General features: G+C 38.2%; 1 protein-coding gene across 1 annotated transcript; it reads right to left on the reverse strand.

Moving 5' to 3' along the window:
• Window positions 1-3,957: 3,957 nt before the first annotated feature.
• Window positions 3,958-15,866, reverse strand: MRPL30 (mitochondrial ribosomal protein L30). The gene is made up of 5 exons (XM_065891545.1): window positions 15,733-15,866; window positions 14,237-14,317; window positions 4,560-4,706; window positions 4,278-4,351; window positions 3,958-4,199 (listed from the first exon to the last, which is right to left on the reverse strand). Exons 1-5 carry the CDS (start codon window positions 15,781-15,783, stop codon window positions 4,067-4,069), a joined length of 486 nt encoding a protein of 161 aa, XP_065747617.1. The 5' UTR covers window positions 15,784-15,866; the 3' UTR covers window positions 3,958-4,066.
• Window positions 15,867-16,134: the final 268 nt, after the last annotated feature.

Consider the following 16,134-nt stretch of genomic DNA (forward strand, 5'->3'; position numbering starts at 1 on the left):
TTTTTAATTTGTCAGGATTGTTTTAACAGTAAGTTTGGTAGGGACTTCCCTGGTGGCGCAGTGGTTAAGAATCTGCCTGCCAATGCAGGGGACATGGCTTCAAGCCCTGGTCCCGGAAGATCCCACATGCCACGGAGCAACTAAGCCCGTGCACCACAACTCCTGAGCCTGCACTCTAGAGCCCGTGACCCACAACTACTGAGCACATGTGCCACAACTACTGAAGCCCGTGCGACTAGAGCCCGTGCTCCACAACAAGAGAAGCCACCGCAATGAGAAGCCCACACACCACAAGGAAGAGTAGCCCCTGCTCGCTGCACCTGGAGAAAGGCCGCATGCAGCAACGAAGACCCAACGCAGCCAAAGTGTAAATTAATTAATTAATTAAAAGAAAATAAGCTTGGTAGACAAAAATTCTCGCAATAGAATTGAAGTTTGGAGAACCTTTGGACAATCATTCCTATTGCCCTTACTTTTATGTGGTTAACAGCGAATCTTTATTTATGCCATCGAATGGTCACTTTAGAAAATCCACAGATAGTGCAGGCATAAAATTCATCCTAACAGTTTTATTATTTTGAATCTAGGTATGATTTTGGGAAAGGCAAAATCAAGACTAGTTTTTTTTTTTTTGCGGTACGCGGGCCTCTCGCTGCTGTGGCCTCTCCCGTTGTGGAGCACAGTCTCCGGACGCGCAGGCTCAGCGGCCATGGCCCACAGGCCCAGCCGCTCTGCGGCATGTGGGATCTTCCCGGACCGGGGCACGAACCCGTGTCCCCTGCATCGGCAGGCGGACTCTCAACCACTGCGCCACCAGGGAAGCCCAAGACTAGTTTTTATAGAAGACAAGATATGTGATAAGTACCCCAAAATAGGAAATAATTTGATGAAAAATACCTTAGTTTACCTAAATTCTATTTTTACTTTTATTTTACATTATTCATGCACAGATTGTAGTAATTACTAATATACGTTTTATGCAAGTATTTAGGCATGTATAAATATATTTAAGACATTTAAAGCTTATATTGAATACCTATAGATTTAAAACATAATTTATCAGTATATTAAATACAAAATGTACATATCACTAAATTTGCCATGTTAATAAGCAGAAAATCATATCCATTATGTTAAATACATATTTGTATTTCTCTGTAATTACTGTGCCTGGTATAATTAACTGTTTATATTCTCTTGAAGTGATCAACTATTTTTCTTTTCTCCAGAAAATTAAGAAAATTAGAGAACAGAAAATGAATTGTTTGGCTATTTTTTTCTCCATGAGCACTCATTTCATATCATTTTAATAATTTTGAGGGGAAAAAGAAACATAGATAATATTATTCAAAGGCATTTTCATCATTTGTTAATGGATTGCCATTCTGAGAAATAAGGGTAAAAGTTTTATTTAGTGACTAATGTTTTGTATCAGTTTCTTATTTAGAAACTGTCCAGACTTCCAGTTTTAATTAATTGTTTACCAAGGTCTTAAAGCTGAGAAAAGTTTAAATGTATAAAACAGATTTTGACACATATACATAAAAAGAGAGCGACAGATGGTGTAGACAGTAACTTGGACCCTTGATATTTTTATCAAGCTGTGTGATCAAAAAGCCACTACTTAATACTCCTCAAAGTATAGAAAGGAAGGAGAGGATATTAAATATTCTCTATATTAAATTAAATGGTCTTTTTTTTTAAAGAAAAACAAGACAAATAGTGTTTTCATGGAGGTTTCTTCACTTTTTGTTCTTTTTTGTTCTAAAGTACCTCCCAAACATACAATCTTGCTCGTGTCAAAAGTCCCCTAAAATGGCCAGTGCAATTCCAAATTGTCCTTGGCGAAACTGTGACACAATGATAAGCATACTAGTTAGTACTGTTAACAAGAAAAGATGAATATAATATGTGTTTGGCCTGAAAGAGGCACCATTTAGATTGAGAAGACCTTGAGAACTGGAATGGCCCTTAAAAAGAGTGCTTGGGTAACTTTTGTCTCCCCTGAGCCTGACCAAAGGCCAATGGTCACCAAGGAGTGGCCAGAAAAACCTTCTGAAATAGAGCAATTCTCTGAGACACAAAGACAGGACAGAAGAAGTCCTTGTAAGGTTTGAAATGATGGGAGGCAAAGGAGTACCATTCTGGGGATTCCCCTGGGTGCAACTTAAGGATGGACTGACTGGGTTTGGCAGGTCGACTTTACAGAGGCCTCCCTGATCCTGTCCCCTGGTGGTCACACCTTTGTGGAATTCCCCTCTTCCTTGAGTGTGAGCTGGACCTGTGACTTGCTTCCAACCAATGGAATGCAACAGAGGAGACAGAATCTAGGCCACTGCATTTATATGATTACCTAAGAGGGTAGCACCCATCTTGCTAAAGTCTCTCACTCCAGTGTTGGTTTTGAAGAAGCAACTTGCCATGAATTTTATAACCACAAGGAAATGACTTCTACCAACAACCTGGGAGAGCTTGGAAGCAGATACCTGCCCTGTCAAGGATCTGAGGAGAACCCAGCTTTGGCTGATGCCTTTTTTGAAGCCTTGTGAGACCCTAAGCAGATTAGCGGGCTAAGCTGTGCCCAGAGTCCTGACCGAGAGAAACAGCAGGGTGATGAGCATGTGTGGTTTTAAGCGGCTGAGACTCTGGTAATACGTTACGTGACAACAGAAAACAAATGCTCTAGCCTATGCTCATCTCCCTACAGGCTTTTCCTCTTCCGGGCAATTTCATTTCTAAATATCCAACTTATCATTCAGATATTTTCCTCTAGTCATGAGCAGCAGAGGTTAAAATTACTTACCAAAACTTTCTTAGACTCTTTGGGTAAAAATTAACCAATGGTCTTTTCCCCATTTTAAACATTAATATTAGCCTAGTAAAAGAGGCAGAAAAACATTAGCAGGGGCTGCTTTTATCAATATTTATACAGCTGGCCTCAATCCAACTCCAGCAAGGACAGCTTCTGTTGAGGCATACAGGTCTCTCTCCAGTTAGACCCAGCCCTTCGAAGTCAGTGTCCTTCTGCTTTATATCCTCTCCAGGCCGTACATATACTGGATATTCAATAATTGTGGAATTGAAAGTGTGATTACCCTGAAGCTTAGTCATTAATGATATCTGGCTTCACTTCACACAGCACTTCTACTTGATGCCAAAACTCTATGACAGGACAGATGCTGGGACCATAGGCAGTGAGTATGCCAATGTCACTGCTGCCTGAGTCAAATTTTACGAGACAAGGAAAATAAAGGGCAACTAGAATTCTGAGTCCTCAGCACCAACTTCAGTTAGCTGCCACAGAATTTCCCGGTACTGAACCTCTCTTAAAATTCTTACTTCTCCCCACCACTCCAGGTATCTGAAATAGAATAAAAGGAAATAAAACAACTTTCCCTAAATGATTTTTCCCTTCTCTTTTTTCTTTTAAATAGCAACATCAACTGTTGGCAGAGATTTCTAGGAATTCAAGGAACATCAATAAAGTTTAGGGCAAATGAGATTTATAATTAGAAAACAGATACTATTTTGGGTATTAAATTTAAGGATAAAATGAAGCCAAGTCCACATACGTATTTATAGACACCACAGCACAGAGCAGCCGGTCCAGCTGCACCCAGTGTCTAATGCTTCTGGCTGAATCTCTGTTCTCCAGGGGAACAGACTAAGCTCCTTTAGGGCAGGGACCACATTCTGGTCAGCTCTGGATTTCTCCAACACATAACACACTCTTCACTCAAAGGGCCACTCATAGAATGTGTTGCATTCAATTAAATGAGAAAACAATTTTTTAAAAAAGTTAACGACGATTGCTAAGGTGACATCTGAACCCACATGTTCAAACATTGCCATCCTTACCCATTTTCCAGTGAAAATACTGGAGGGAAAGGGGACAGAATTAAACCAATTAATAGCACTAAAACCTCCAAGCCTACACCAAGGAAGAATCACACCATGTTTAGCCAGTGAAAATGACTAGAATTTAAGACATATTTTAATGAGAACACTTTCTCACCATCTTGAAATAGAAATGACTTGCGCTTTTTACTCTGAAGCCGCGAGGCCATCAGGACTTATTCACTTCCTGGTCCGCGGGGTTCTGAAGCCACCCCACCACCAGCTCTCCAGTGCTCTTGAGGCACGTGCTGGACATGTCCTCCTCTCTTGGGAGACCTTGTGGCAGCTTCAGGGGCTTGATTCTGTGACATAAGGGAATGCTTTTAGAGTTATACTAGGTAACACGTTTTAAGAAACTGCTGGAATAACAAACAACAAACCTTATCAAATGTTTAACCACTTTCAGTTTTGCATTCACAGAAGGGATATTCTTGTGAACTTGAGGAGTATGTGCCTACAAACAAAGGAAAAAATGTTATGGATCAATTTCAAAAGCACAGATGGTCCCATGTTACAGGAAAAGGTTAAGGTGTAGGCTCACTCTGTCTAAATCAAACTTCCAAGTATATTACGTGAAATCATACATTTAAACAAAAGTTTTAAAAGTGGAAAATTTAAAGCATATTTAAACAACACTAAAGATGACTAAAACAGTTACGTACTTTTTGTAACCCAAGCATCTTTATTATATCTTTCTCCCAATACGGACGTCTTTTTGTACTTTTTATTCTGGTAACAATATGCAGTTTATGAGGCTGCTGTGGATCCCCACCATATTTTTCATGATCTTCAGGTGAAGGTTGAAAAACCTGGAAAGGAAGAATTATAAACGGTATATTTTCAATTTACACAGCTTCTATGTGCCTCCTTTATTTTTTTTTCCTTAAAAAAACTTCAAACAACTATATAATGATTTCATCTCTAATAGTTCTATAATCCTCACCCTCAAATTGAACATTTCTACCAGTCTGATTACTCAGATAGATGGAATCTAAGAATTTCATACTCTAAGAAAAATACCACACAGGCAAGGGTTTGTTTTGTTTTGCTTTTATTAAGAGAAAAGCAGGAGCAACCAGATGACACTAAAGAGTTCAAATGTCAAGAGAATATGTTGCATTATATGAGCTGGGCCTTGGGCTGCATCCCCTCCCCCATTCAAGTAGGGGGACAAACAAAAACTTACAATAACACATGAGTATTATAAAAAGTACGTATTCGCTGCAACCCCGAATAAGGATGTATGTACAACACTATTTGTAATACTGAAATTTCTTTTTTTTTGCGGTACACGGGCCTCTCACTGTTGTGGCCTCTCCCGTTGCGGAGCACAGGCTCTGGACGTGCAGGCTCAGTGGCCATGGCTCACGAGCCCAGCCGCTCTGCGGCACGTGGGATCTTCCCGGACCAGGGCACAAACCCGTGTCCCCTGCATCAGCAGGCGGACTCTCAACCACTGCGTCACCAGGGAAGCCCAATACTGAAAATTTTAAAGGCCACATCTATATTCCTCAAGAGAATAGCTAAATAAATTATGAGGCAGACATTCTAAATAAAACTAAAAATAATATAACTAAATAAGATATGATGCAAATAAATTATGATGAATCCTACTGGCTATAATGCTACCGTTAAAACAAATAAAGTTTACTATCTTTGTAAGTACTAACATTGAAGGATGGTCATAATATATTGAGCAAAAAAACCAAATTTCCACACCACTGTGTAACAGGATCTTGTATTTGTTTCATCTACACCATGATGAGTGTGTATATATGATATCTGTAACTACTAATTCTAAGAATATGATCCTAAATTCTATTTTTTTGTTTTTCACATCTTTATTGGAGTATAACTGCTTTACAATGGTGTGTTAGTTTCTGCTTTATAAGAAAGTGAATCACCTATACATATACATATATCCCCATATCTCTTCCCTCTTGCGTCTCCCTCCCACCCTCCCTATCCCACCCATCTAGGTGGTCACAAAGCACCAAGCTGATCTCCCTGTGCTATGCAGCTGCTTCCCACTAGCTCTCTATTTTACATTTGGTAGTGTATATATGTCCATGCCACTCACTTCATCTCAGCTTACCCCTCCCCGTCCCCGCATCTTCAAGTCCATTCTCTATGTCTGCGTAGTTATTCCTGTCCTGCCCCTAGGTTCTTCAAAACCTTTTTTCTTTTTAGATTCCATATATATGTGTTAGCATACGGTATTTGTTTATCTCTTTCTGACTTCCTTCACTCTGCATGACAGTCTCTAGGTCCATCCACCTCACTACAAATAACTCAATTTCGTTTCTTTTCATGGCTGAGTAATATTCCATTGTATATATGTGCCACATCTTCTTTATCCATTCACCTATTGATGGACACTTAGGTTGTGTCAATGTCCTGGCTATTTTAAATAGAGCTGCAATGAACATTTTGGTACATGACTCTTTTTGAATTATGGTTTTCTCAGGTTATATGCCCAGTAGTGGGATTGCTGGATCATATGGTAATTCTATTTTTAGTTTTTTAAGGAACCTCCACACTGTTCTGCACAGTGACTGTATCAATTTACATTCCCACCAGCAGGGCAAGAGAGTTCCCTTTCCTCCACACCCTCTCCAGCATTTATTGTTTGTAGATTATTTGATGATGGCCATTCTGACTGGTGTGAGGTGATACCTCATTGTAGTTTTGATTTGCATTTCTCTAATGATTAGTGATGCTGAGCATTCTTTCATGTGTGTGTTGGCAATCTGTATATCTTCTTTGGTCTACTTAGGCCTTCTGCCCATTTTTGGATTGGGTTGTTTTTTTGATATTGCACTGCATGAGCTGCTTGTATATTTTGGAGATTAATCCTTTGTCAGCTGCTTCATTTGCAAGTATTTTCTCCCATTCTGAGGGTTGCCTTTTCATCTTGTTTATATTTTCCTTTGCTGTGCAAAAGCTTTTAAGTTTCATTAGGTCCTATTTGTTTAGTTTTGTTTTTATGTCCATTTCTCCAGGAGCTGGGTCAAAAAGGATCTTGCTGTGATTTATGTCATAGAGTGTTCTGTCTATGTTTTTCTGTAAGAGTTTTATAGTGTCTGGCCTTACATTTAGGTCTTTAATCCATTTTGAGTTTATTTTTGTATATGGTATTAGGGAGTATTCTAGTTTCATTCTTTTACATGTAGCTGTCCAGTTTTCCCAGCACCACTTATTGAAGAGGCTGTCTTTTCTCCATTGTATAGTCTCGCCTCCTTTATCAAAAATAAGGTGACCGTATGTGTGTGGGTTTATCTCTGGGCTTTCTATCCTGTGCCGTTGATCTATATTTCTGTTTTTGTGCCAGTACCATATTGTCTTGATTATGTAGCTTTATAGTATAGTCTGAGGCCCAGGAGCCTGATACCTCCAGCTCCGTTTTTCTTTCTCAAGACTGCTTTGGCTGCTCGGGGTCTTTTGTGTTTCCATACAACTTGTGAAATTTTTTGTTCTACTTCTGTGAAAAATGCCAGTGGTAGTTTGATAGGGATTTCATTGAATCTGTAGATTCCTTTGAGTAGTACAGTCATTTTCACAATATTGATTCTTCCATTCCAAGAACATGGTATATCTCTCCATCTGTTTGTATCATCTTTAAATTCTTTCAACAGTGTCTTATAGTTTTCTGCGTACAGGTCTTTTGTCTCCTTAGGTAGGTTAATTCCATGGTATTTTATTCATTTTGTTGCAATGGTAAATGGGAGTGTTTCCTTAATTTCTCTTTCTGATTTTTCATCATTAGTGTACAGGAATGCCAGAAATTTCTGTGCATTAATTTTGTATCCTGCTACTCCACCAAATTCATTGATTAGCTCTAGTAGTTTTCTGGTAGCATGTTTAGGATTCTCTATGTATAGTATCATGTCATCTGCAAACAGTGACAGCTTTACTTCTTTTACATTTGGATTCCTTTTATTTCTTTTTCTTCTCTGATTGCTGTGGCTAAAACTTCCAAAACTATGTTGAATAATAGTGGTGAGAGTGGACAACCTTGTCTTGTTCCTGATCTTAGGGGAAATGGTTTCAGTTTTTGACCACTGAGAACGATGTTGGCTGTGGACTTGTCATATATGGCCTTTATTATGTTGAGGTAAGTTCCCTCTATGCCTACTTACTGGAGGATTTTTATCATAAACAGGTGCTGAATTTTGTCAAAAGCTTTTTCTGCATCTATTGAGATGATCATATGATCTTTATCCTTCAATTAGTTAATATGGTGTATCACATTGGTTGATTTGTATATATGGAAGAATTCTTGCATTCCCGGGATAAACCCCACTTGATCATGGTGTATGATCTTTTTAATGTACTGTTGGATTCTGTTTGCTAGTATTTTGTTGAGGATTTTTGCATCTATGTTCATCAGTGATATTGGTCTTTAATTTTCTTTTTTTGTAGTATCTTTGTCTGGTGTTGGTATCAGGGTGATGGTGGCCTCATGGAATGAATTTGGGAATGTTCCTTCCTCCACAACTTTTGGAAGAGCTTGAGAAGGATAGGTGTTAGCTCTTCTCTAAATGTTTGATTGAATTCACCTGTGAAGCCATCTGGTCCTGGACTTTTGTTTGTTGGAAGATTTTTAATCACAGTTTCAATTTCATTACTGTGGTTGGTCTGTTCATATTTTCTATTTCTTCCTGGTTCAGTCTTGGAAGGTTGTGCATTTCTAAGAATTTGTCCATTTCTTCCAGGTTGTCCATTTTACTGGCATAGAGTTGCTTGTAGCAATCTCTCATGATCCTTTGTATTTCTGCAGTGTCAGTTGTTACTTCTTTTTCATTTCTAATTCTGTTGATTTGAGTCTTCTCCCTTTTTTTCTTGATGAGTCTGGCTAATGGTTAATCAATTTTGTTTATCTTCTCAAAGAACCAGCTTTTAGTTTTACTGACATTTGCTACTGTTCCTTCATTTCTTTTTCATTTATTTCTGATCTGATCTTTATATTTCTTTTCTTCTGCTAACGTTGGGGTTTTTTGGTTCTTCTTTCTCTAATTGCTTTACGTGTAAGGTTAGGTTGTTTATTTAAGATGTTTCTTGTTTCTTGAGGTAGGATTGTATTGCTATAAACTTCCCTCTTAGAACCTCTTTTGCTGCATCCCATAGGTTTTGGGTCGTGTTTTCATTATCGTTTGTTTCTACATATTTTTTGATTTCCTCTTTAATTTCTTCAGTGATCTCTTGGTTATTAAGTAGTGTAATGTTTAGCTTCCAAGTGTTCGTATTTTTTAGATTTCTTCTTATAATTGATATCTAGTCTCAAAGCTTTGTGGTCAGAAAAGATACTGATACAATTTCAATTTTCTTAAATTTACCAAGGCTTGATTTGTGACCCAATATACGATCTATCCTGGAGAATGTGCCATGAGCACTTGAGAAGAAAGTGTATTCTGTTGTTTTTGGATGGAATGTCCTATAAATATCAACTAAGTCCATCTTGTTTAATGTATCATTTAAAGCTTGTGTTTTCTTATTTATTTTCATTTTGGATGATCTGTCCATTGGTGAAAGTGGGGTGTTAAAGTCCCCTACTATGATTGTGTTACTGTCGATTTCCCCTTTTATGGCTGTTACTATTTGCTCTATGTATTGAGGTGCTCCTATGTTGGGTGCATAAATATTTACACTTGTTATATCTTCTTCTTGGATTGATCCGTTGATCATTATGTAGTGTTCTTCTTTGTCTCTTATAATAGTCTTTATTTTAAAGTCTATTTTGTCTGATATGAGAATTGCTACTCCAGCTTTCTTTTGATTTCCATTTGCATGGTATATCTTTTTCCATCCCCTCAATTTCAGTCTGTATGTGTCCCTAGGTCTCAAGTGGGTCTCTTGTAGACAGCATATATACAGGTCTTGTTTCTGTAACCATTCAGCCAGTCTGTGTCTTTTGGTTGGAGCATTTAATCCATTTACATGTAAGATAGTTATCGATATGTATGTTCCTATTCCCATTTTCTTAATTGTTTGGGGTTTGTTATTGTAAGTCTTTTTCTTTTCTTGTGTTTCCTGCCTAGATAAGTTCCTTTAGCATTTGCTGTAAAGCTGGTTTGGTAGTGCTGAATTCTCTTAGCTTTTGCTTGTCTGTAAAGGCTTTAATTTCTCTGTCGAATCTTAATGAGATCCTTGCTGGATAGAATAATTTTGGTTGTAGGTTTTTCCCTTTCATCACTTTAAATATGTCCTGCCAGTCCCTTCTTGCTTGCAGAGTCTCTGCTGAAAGATCAGCTGTTAACCTTATGGGGATTCCCTTGTATGTTAATTGTTGTTTTTCCCTTGCTTTTTTTTTCTTTGTATTTAATTTTTGATATTTTGATTAATTTGTGTCTTGGTGTGTTTCTCCGTGGATTTATCCTGTATGGGACCCTTTATGCTTCCTAGAGTTGATTGACTATTTCCTTTCCCATATTAGGGAAGTTTTCAACTATAATCTCCTCAAATATTTTCTCAGTCCCTTTCTTTTTCTCTTGTTCTTCTGGGACCCCTATAATTTGAATGTTGGTGAGTTTACTGTTGTCCCAGAGGTCTCTGAGACTGTCCTCAATTCTTTTCATCCTTTTTTCATTATTCTGCTCTGCAGTAGTTATTTCCACTATTTTATCTTTGAGTTCACTTATCTGTTCTTCTGCCTCAGTTATTGTGCTATTGATTCCTTCTAGAGAATTTTTAATTTCATTTATTGTGCTGTTCATCTTGTTTGTTTGCTCTTTAGTTCTTCCAGGTCCTTGTTAAATGTTTCTTGTATTTTCTCTATTCTACTTCCAAGATTTTGGATCATCTTTACTATCATTACTCTGAATTCTTTTTCAGGCAGACTGCCTATTTCCTCTTCATTTGTTTGGTCTGGTGGGTTTTCACCTTGCTCCTTCATCTGCTGTGTGTTTCTCTGTCTTCTAATTTTGCTTAACTTACTGTGTTTGGGGTCTCCTTTGTGCAGGCTACAGGTTAGTAGTCCCCGTTGTTTTTGGTGTCTGCCCCCAGTGGCTAAGGTTGGTTCAGTGGGTTGTGTAGGCTTCCTGGTGGAGGGGACTGTTGCCTGTGTTCTGGTGGATGAGGCTGGATCTTGTCTTTCTGGAGGGCAGGACCATGTCTGGTGGTGTGTTTTGGGGTGTCTGTGACCTTATTATGATTTTAGGCAGCCTCTCTGCTAATGGGTGCAGTTGTGTTCCTGTCTTGCTAGTTATTTGGCATAGGGTGTCCAGCACTGTAGCTTGCTGGTCGTTGAGTGGAGCTGGGTGTTAGGTTTGAGACAGAGATCTCTGGGAGAGCTCTCGCCGCTTGATATTACATAGAGCCGGGAGGTCTCTGGTGGACCAATGTCCTGAACTTGGCTCTCCCAACTCAGAGGTACAGGCCTGACACCTGGCCAGAGCACGAAGGCCCTGTCAGCCACCCGGCCAGTTATGTGGGGAGTTTCTTGCCTTTTGGGAAGTCTGAGGTCTTCTGCCAGCGTTCAATAGGTGTTCTGTAGGAGTTGTTCCACATGTAGATGTATTTCTGATGTATTTGTGGGGAGGATGATCTCCACGTGTTACTCCTCCACCATCTTGAAGGTCTCTCCCCTAAATTCTAAATATGATTCTAACAATTATATATACATGTGTGTGTATTTTATATATATATGTGTATATATATATATATATATATTTATCCTTATTTGTATAAAGGTGTCAAAAACATTAGGTCAAGAGTCATACCTCTGGGGAATCAGACTGAGGAAGGCCAAAAAAAAAGATGGTACTTTAATCAAAAAGGATATTATTCAATCATTAACTTATCCACAGAGGGTTCACATTACATTGCTAAATGATGAAAGCAGCTGGAGAAGCATTATAGGCAAGATGATGCACATCTTCAAAAATATTTAACAGAAAAGTATGTGGAGGGTGTTAGCAGTATTTGCCTCCAGGTGGGTAGGATGAAGGGTATTTTTCTAGAAATTTTGATGGGGTAGGTGCACCAAAGAAAAGGAGAGAAGAATTAAAGAAATGGTGTGAGGAGCACGAAATATTCAGGAAAAGTAAGTGGTTCTGTGTGACTAAGGTAGAAAACAACAGGAAAAGCAATGCAGGGCGAGAAGTTAAACTAAGCTGAACTATGCTTAGTCTTTAGAAATTCCCAGAATGGATATAAGGTTATTGGAGGTTTGAAGCAAAATGACATTTCAAAAATAGATTCAGAAAGAAAACTTTTTCAAATGAACTGGAGGTGGAGACAGATACAAGGAAACTCAGGAAGCACTTAGAGCCATGGTTTAAGAGTCTGAATTACAGCAGCTATAACAGAAAGAGGCTGATTTGGGGACTTTAGGTAATAAAATAGATGGATTTGTGGTGGGTGAGGGAGAAGATAGGGTTGAGATTGACTTAGAGCTTTCTAGTCTGGGAAATCAGGTAGAGAGGATGGTAGCATTAACTGACATCACTAATAGAGGACAAGCACCCTCTTTTAGTTTGGTTGTCTGGAGGACAACCTCATTTGTAAGACAATGAGTCTAATTTTGGATAACTTGAAATACCTACAGGTTATCTAAGCAGCAAGGTCTAGAAACTACAGGAGAATATAGGAGTAAGTTCAGAAGATAGGCAAAGGGCTGGAGATGCAAATCTCAGGGTCATTTCTATAAAGTTTAAAAGTTTTCATGCTCACTACAACCAGTGATCAAAATCACTCCCCCCACATTTTAAACAAACGCTAACATCTGTATCTATCATTTCTTCCAGAAGTTTACAGTCTAAGAAACATGAAAACATATAAGAGAATGCAGTTGTGGACCATGACTTGAAAAAAAAGAGATTTCTGATAAAAGAACATCAAGCACATTAAAGGTATCTAAATAAGGTATCTAAATAATCAATGGTAATACTATTTTAGCTTTTAAAAAAATCAGTGGAGAATGGTGGTTACCAGGGACTAGGGGGAGAAGGTATGAGGAGTTACTGTTTAATGAGTACAGAGGTCCAGTTTTGCAAGATGAAGCATTCTGGAGATGGTGGCTGTGATGGTCACATGACAATATGAATGTACTTAATACCACTGAAATGTACACTTAAAAATGTTTAAATTTTATGTTGCATGTATTTTACCACAGTACAAAAAAATTGGAGAAATCAAAATAAAACAGAAATCTACTGAGGGCTTAGTCAGTGTTTTCTAAAAGAATCATAGGTAGACACAAATCCAGCAGAGAAGAAGATCCAAATTAGCAATGGCTGATAGAGAAAGTGAAAACCAAGAGCCACACAGACAGTCTGAGCAGGAGGAAGAAACACTGTTTTCTCAGGACAATGGTGATATGAAAACACAAAGTATCAAGGGAAAAAGCCATAAGCAGGAATAAACAGATTCTGAGACCAAAACCCAGTACTTAAAAGGTCAGTGGCCCATATTTATTTTAAATAATCATTTACATAGATCCTACTATGTTTAATTAAAAAAAATTTTTTTTATTTTTAAACTTTTTATTGGAGTACAGTTGATTTACAATGTTGTGTTAATATCACGTGCACAGCAAAGTGAATCAGTTATACATATACATATAGCCACCTCTTTTTTTAGATTCTTTTCCCATATAGGCCATTATAGAGTATTAAGTAGAGTTCCCTGTGTTATGCAGTAGGTTCTTATTAGTTATCTATTTTATATAGAGTAGTGTGTATATGGCAACCCCAATCTTCCAATTTATCCCTCCCACATAAATCCTATATTTTAAACTCTACACTTCTATCTATACCCGCAAATAATTTAACATGAAAGTTTTCAATATTACAAAAATCGGTACCTTCAAAACATAACGTAACAGGGAAGAGAGAATTCTGACTCCATGTTGGTTCTGTTTCTTTTACTTTAACCTTTGCTTTTCGTCACTTTTGTTATAGCTGTAAGCATAGATAATGGCCTGCCACAAGGAACCCTGCCCCTCTGCCTGTTAAACTAAAAGGCCTTTGTTCAGCTCACAGACAGACATTCTGACCCTGACCACCTGTGAATGGCTACAGAAAAGAAGAAATTAACACATCCCTTCCCCATGCAGGCCGAGGGAGGAGATTTTGCAAGACAAATGGCCTTTTTACTTTACTTCCTCACCTCCTCCCCCTGTCTTTTCTATAAAAGAAACTGGCATCCTGACCCCAATAAGATGGTTTTTGGGTACACTAGTTCGCCATCTTCTCGGTCTGCCGGCTTTCCAAATAAGAGTCGCTATTCCTTGCCTCAACACCTCATCTCCCAGTTTACTGGCCTGCCCTGCGGTGAGCAGAATGAGCTTGGACCCGGTAACAGTAACATGTTTTTCAAAAACAGTAACGTAAAAACTTACTTTATCTGGAATTCTTGACTTTGTAAATTTGTGACGAATCCAATCTGTACAAACAAGGGGCTCCACACCTTTTGTCACCATCTAAAATATGCCATAAAACATGTGATTTTTAGAACTCTATCTAGTGCAGAAATCATAATCTACCAATTTTTAGGTGACAAAATCTGTTCTCACCTAACCTGTAATTATTAAACATTTATCTCAGCCCCCTAGCTGAATGAATACATCTCATCTTACCACTAACACGAAGAAAAAACACATTAAATATAAACTTCTAGACCAGCAGTTGGCAATATTTTTCTGTAAAGAACCAGACAGTGAATATTTCCAGCTCTGGGGCTACACAGTTTCTGCAGCCAAGTCTCAGCTCTGCCACAGCAGGGCGAAAGCAGTTGTTGACAATATGTAAACAAATCGGTGTGGCTATGTTTCAATAAAACTTTTACCAAAATAGGTGGTGGGCTGAATTTGGCTTGTAGGTTGTAGTTTGTCAGTGTGCTCTAGACAACATACGATAATTCAGCTTCAGCAATACAGTGTAAAAGAAAGCCAAAATGAGTTTCCAGTTTTCTTTCTAGTGCCAAGAATGCCATCAACTCCTGTTTCCTGTCTCTTGTTCCCTTTCTACAATCTTCCAGTCGTGTTTCTCTCAGGCTGCAGAAGAAAAAGGATTCACTGCTAATCCTTCATACCAGGAAACTCCTCTGGGTGGAAAATAATCATTTCCTTCATGCCCTCCCTGTCCTGCAGAGATGGTATAAACAATGGGAGAATGAGCAGGAGGGAATTGGGGGTTAGGGGGAGACTGGTGAAGGACATGGGCTTTGACATACCAGGAACATTGGGCCTCTAATCCTGCTCTGTACTTACCAGCTGTGACATATGAGATACTTATCCTCTCAGAGGGTCGGTTTCCTCAGCTATAAAAAGGAAATAATACTTACCACCCAGGATTAATCTGAGGTTAAGGTAAGTGTGTAAAGCACCTGGTATTGTTATTATCTAAAGGCAGCAGCAGGTCCTATCTAGACTCTGGACCTCATGAATAGATTAGGCTGAACCACTGAAATTTCTAAAAGAAAGACTGGAAGGAAATACATGAAAGTACAAACATTAATGGCCTCTGGGAAACTGTTTCTCTTCTTTCTGCTTTTCTACATTTTTCTAATTTTCTATTACTGAAAATGGACTCTTCATAACTGAAGGAAAGAAAAAATCTAAAACTTTCAAAAGATTAAGGTGGGCCATGGGGAATCAACACTAGCCATTTTTTACCAGCATTTTCTCCAGAAAAAGGTCTTTTGTGATTTCAGATCTTTAGGGATAAAACAGCAGATAAACCACATAAAATTAACGTTCAACATTAAAAAAGTATATATATATATAAAGAAACTTAAGATTTTAATTTGCCTGTATGTTTTGTTAATTAGAAAAGAGAGAAAAAGTTCTTAAGGAATAGGAAAAAAAAAAGATCATTCTTGAAAAGAAATACTTACTTGTAGTCTGCCTGGGGGCCTCTGAACTATTGAGCGCAAAATCCCTGCCATGAGTGTGGTGACTGTTCTCCTTAGGGGCTGTGAGAAGTAGAAAACAGATCTGTGGTCAGGTATGTCTTAGAAATGGATAGCTCAAACTGAAAAACTGGATGAAGTTTAAGAGCAAAATCTTGATTGTTTCAATACACTAAGGACAAGAATTAAGTTACAATAGATGTTTTATGGAGAGTTCAAGAAAACCATAGGAAGTAATTATACATTAACCATATCCCATTTTCACCAAAGAGTTAAATTACACCCTAGGCTGATTCAACAAAAATAGGCAATGGAGGTTACTATCATTTAAAAAATCTTCAACAGCGAGGGCAGATATAAAGAATGCTTTGCTATAGAATCAAAAAA

This window comes from Phocoena phocoena, chromosome 14 (assembly GCF_963924675.1).
Source record: "Phocoena phocoena chromosome 14, mPhoPho1.1, whole genome shotgun sequence".
Classification (NCBI taxonomy): Eukaryota; Metazoa; Chordata; class Mammalia; order Artiodactyla; family Phocoenidae; genus Phocoena; species Phocoena phocoena.